General features: G+C 62.8%; 1 protein-coding gene across 1 annotated transcript; it reads right to left on the bottom strand.

Moving 5' to 3' along the window:
- Positions 1–2,807: 2,807 nt before the first annotated feature.
- On the bottom strand, positions 2,808–3,707 carry LOC132027126 (mastin-like). The gene is given in 4 exon segments (XM_059415903.1): positions 2,808–2,935; positions 2,938–3,052; positions 3,205–3,392; positions 3,545–3,707. Coding segments are annotated over 4 exon segments (594 nt in total).
- Positions 3,708–4,571: the final 864 nt, after the last annotated feature.

The following is a 4,571-nucleotide window of genomic DNA, read 5'->3' as shown; positions in this document are numbered from 1 at the left end:
GAGCCCCTTTCTTCTCCCTGTCCAGGAAGTGGTGCGGTGAGAGGTGGGGGGCTCTGGGGCAGGGCTTCCCCTGTGCAAGGGGTCACAGCATCAGCATTTGCAGAGAACACACCGTGGCTGGCCTGGGCTTGGGTGCCAGGGACACAGGGGACAAAGTGGACATGTGTCCGTCCTGGGGGGATCAGGGACCTCCGTGGCAATGAGGGCAGTGAGGACAGGAGGTGCCCACGGTCAGGAGAGGCCTGTCCTAGGAGCCTGGTCAGAGGTCAGACCTGAAGGATAAGGGCAGAGCTGGGTTCCTGTGTCCACACCCACCTGTGGACCCACCTAGGAAAGAGGGCAGCCCTGGTGGGACCGCCAACTCCCCCACGTGGCCCCACCAGAGTCCCAGGAGCTTGATCTGCGCTGGTGAGGGCTGGAACTCAGGGACCTCTGCGGGGACCCCACATGGAGCCCTCCTATCTCCTCCTGGGGCTGGACACCCCCTTGGCCAGTGTGGGAGAAGGCTTCCCAGGTGGAGTGCTAGGATCTGGCTGAGTTTGTTGACATGCGGGTGCTGTGTCTGGGGAAGGGTCCCGTCATCACCACCCCAGCTGGGTCCCTGCTGGGTACAGAAGCCCGCAAGGTCAGGGATGAAGGGGCAGGGGCCGCTTGCAGGCACCAGAACTGTCCCACCACACTGTCCCCCTGGCACCCGCACAGCTGCCACTGACCCCCGCTGGCCCCCACAGCCAACCTCCCACCTCATCGACTCCCAGCACCCCTGACCCCTTCCCCTGCTCAGCCAGCTCGTGTGGCGCGCCCACACAGAGGAGATGGGAAACCAGCCCCACCAGGACCTCTGAGGAGGGGTTTCCCAAGCTTGGGAGAAGCTGGACAGTGGGCCTCCGTCTGGTGGCTGCGCTGCAGACCTGGGGGCTGCTGCTTTTCAGACCCCCACATCCCCTGTGCAGGAGGGGAGCCCAGAAGGCCCCGGTGCCTTTGCAGACACGCAGGTCTCGGCAGCTTCTCCAGGCGCTTGGGTCCTGGTTTATCGGCTACGAGGAAATCAGGAATGTGAGAGCTGTGGCCTCTTTTAAAATGTTTTCTTTTTAGTGTTTAGTTGTTGTTGTTGTTTTTAAGTTGGGGGTGGGGAGTTGGGGGTTGGAGGGAAGGAGCCAAGCTGAGATTTCTGGGAGCTGAGCCATCGAGCAGGGCAGAGCAGCCCCTTGGCCCCGACAATGGCCTTGTGCTCTATGGGTCCGGTCGTTCTAGACTGTGCTGGAGAGCTGCATGGGAGGCAGACCTGGCTGTCATGTTACAGAGCCCCTAGGAAATGCAGAGGTGCCAAAGGGGACCCCCGTTTTCCTGGTGAACTTGTCCTCTGGGCGGATGCCACCCCCCACAGGAGGACCTTAAGGGGCCAAGGCATACAGGACACGCTTCAGAATAAACCAGCCTTGTCAGATGGGACTTTGAACACCCAGGAAAGGAGCCTGTGAAAGGGAGGGAATGGTCTGTGGCACCAGCCGGCCACACTGTCCAGGAGAGGAGGGGGCTTGCGGGACAGTGGGAGGAGGACCCCAGGGGCATCCCCCCAGATCCCACACCTCAGCCGTGGCTTCAGAGGGACCAGAGGGAAGCAGGCAGGAAGGAGAGGAGGGAGTCTGGGGCAGAGAACCACAGCCCATCTCAGCGGACATCCTTCTGGGAAGAGAAGCACAGAAACCTGCCCTGGACCCCTTCCCTCTCCGCTCTGCCGGGCCTGGAGATGCCAGCGTCAGGGACCCCCAATAGCCAGGCCTGGTCGGCCAACCCCCTAAACCCCTAGATGCAGGAGAGTCAAGCACGCACAGCCTTGGAGGGTTTTCCCGCCATGTTTAATAACCTAATTCCAGCAGGATTCCTGGGCTTTCCCCACCTGTACTCCCCGCTGAAGCCTCGCCCCTGCTCCCTTGCCCTCCGCAGGGAAAACAGGGTGCAGAGATGAGGAGGAGGGGGCGTCGGTCCCTTCTAGGGTCCCAGAAACAGAGGGACATACTGGCAGATCGAGGACACGTCGCTCATGACGCGGGTATACACCCCAGGGAAGTCGCAGTCGCCACACCTGTAGCCCCAGCTCGCGAGACCCCCCTGGACCCAGGTGCAGTTCCACTGGACCCCCAGGGTCCAGCTCTGTGGATAGAAGCCACTGAGCAAGAGCGTCCCACGTCCCCACGATAAAGGGACCGGTAGGTCCCACGGTCCCAGCTAGAAGGGGACCAAGCACGCACCTGGGGCAGCCTGGGACCTCACCTGGCAGGAGTCCCAGCCCTCGCTCCAGGCACACAGCATGTCACCCTTGATGATCTGATCGTTGGGTCCGGAGAGTTCTGGGAGCGGTGATCACACTCCCTGTTCCTCACGATGGGAACCTCCACTTCCTGTAGGTGGTGGGGGGCAGCGGCTCTGTGGGGGGGTGCTGCGTGAGAATGGGGGTTCCTCGCCTTCCCATCTCACACGTACTCCTACTTTGTGCTGGGACCCCCGCCCCGGTCTATCAGTGGGGGCAGGGGACATCCCCGCGGCCAGCCCTGACCTGGGGTCCAGCACCAGACCTAGTGCTATTTCCCCACGTCGGCCGTGCTTGGGGTCAGGCTGCAGCACCGGAAGGTCGGATGCCCGTCTGGCTCCAGGATGTGGACTCGCTCGCCAGCGTCCAGGCTCCCATGCCAGTGTCCACAGTAGGATCCACAGCCTCCCCAGGAAAATTCTGCCTCAGCCACTGAGGAGCTGGGATCTTGGTGGGTCACCCACACTCCACGAGCCTGGGTTTCTTCCCCCATGACTCAAGGGCCCCTGTCTGCCCTCTGACTGTGGTGCCAGAGTCCAGGTGGGATGTGGTGGGGGGACACCAGGTTGACAACCTCAGAGAGAGCCAGGGGGTCCTCCAGTCCCAGCAGAGCAATGTCCGCACAGACAGGCTCTCGTTGAACCTGGGGTGACAGATGATCTCAGCCACTTTGTACAGCTGGTCATGGTCGTAGAGTCTCAGCTGCCCGACCGGGACCCTGAAGGCACCAGCCTCCAGGTTCTTCCTGGGGAAGCGGAGAGCCGGGCTTCTCAGGGCAGGCTGGGGGCTCTCAGAGCTGGGGGACCCCGAGAAGCCAGTCTCCCACGGGGGGACCCTGCACATGCACATGCATCTGTGCACACCTCCAGCCACAGGGATGGAGAAGGCAGGACTCTCGGCTCCGGGCAATGGGCAGCGGTCAGCACCCACTGGGGGTGGCTGATGGACCCCCTGCAGATGTGCTGCCACAGGCTGTGCCTCAGGTTGTAGAAGCTCAGGCTGACTGGCCACGGGTCCGGCCACGGGTCCTGCCACGTCGCAGCCCCCACGATGCCCCCCAGCTCACGCCCCAGGCTGGAGTGTGCCGAAACAAGTGGTGGGGCCATGAGGGACCCAGATCATGACCTTCCCAGAGCTCAGGAAAGGACAAGGCAAGCTTTTCCCTAAGGGAATGGGGACCGTCCCTGTTCCTCCTGGTTGAGTCCCAGGAGCCCTGAGCATATTGGAGGGGATCGGGACTCACCACGGGTCCGGGCACAGAGTCCCCCAGCCAGGGGATGGTCAGAAACAGCCACCACAGCATCTGCAGGGTGCCCGGCGGGGGAGAGCTCAGGCCCAGTACCAGCTTTCTCCATGACGGTTCCTTCCGGGGCCATCCCTCCAATCCCCCATTCATCCTAACAATACAGGAAGTGGCCGTGGCAGGCTAGGCTTCTCCGGGGCTGCAGCCCAACAGGTCTTCTTCCATGGGGCCAGTAGTGACAGGGCACAGGGCTGGACCCTGGGTGGGTGGAGGAGAAAACCTCCCGGGGCCACCCTGTGACAGTGGGTGCCATCACAAAGGACATGGTCATGACCTTGATGTCTGCAAAGAGTGAGAATTTGGTGGGAAGACCCCCCTCCCCACCGTCTGCTGCCTGAGGGAGTGCCTCAGGCTGAGACGGAGAACTTGCAGCCATTCTGCCCTCTGCTTGGTGATGCCCCACGCGCGGCCCACGGTCCTGCTTCCTCTGTCCCAGTCAGTCGGGGCAGTGGGGCGGGGGGGTGCCCTGAGCAGACGAGCACACTCCACGCCTGGCTTCCCTTCGGACGTCGAGGCTAAGCTGGGATATTTCCGGACGGAGATGGGTAGGATTCCCGGAGTCCCTCTCAGTGGCAACCGTTCTGCTCTGTCTGGGACTCACAGAGGGCACCCAAGATGGGCTCGAACGTTCTACCAAGTTGTGCTTTGTCTTTCTTTCATGGAGAGTGTCTTGGCCTCCCATGCTCGCCCAAAAGAGGGGAAGTGAGGGGGTGCCCAGGGCCTGGGGTCCTCGGCCTTCCAGGAAACTTGCCTGAGGTCCTCTGGGAGACCCGCGCTCCCGGGGCCTCAGCCACTCCCTGAGGCCCCCACAGTGTCGCGAGAAGAGATTAGGCAACGGGGCAGTGACGCCCCCCAGGCCCTCGGCCCAGCCAGAGCCATGGAGCCTCCTGCCCCAGGGAGGACCGAGAGATGCCGGGATGCCCACACAGCCCAGAAGAAGGGGTGAGAACCCCAGTC

This window comes from Mustela nigripes, chromosome 11 (genome assembly GCF_022355385.1).
Source record: "Mustela nigripes isolate SB6536 chromosome 11, MUSNIG.SB6536, whole genome shotgun sequence".
NCBI classification, from domain to species: domain Eukaryota; kingdom Metazoa; phylum Chordata; class Mammalia; order Carnivora; family Mustelidae; genus Mustela; species Mustela nigripes.
The sequence above is the reverse complement of the archived record's forward strand: the minus strand, read 5'-3'. Positions and strand labels throughout refer to the sequence as shown.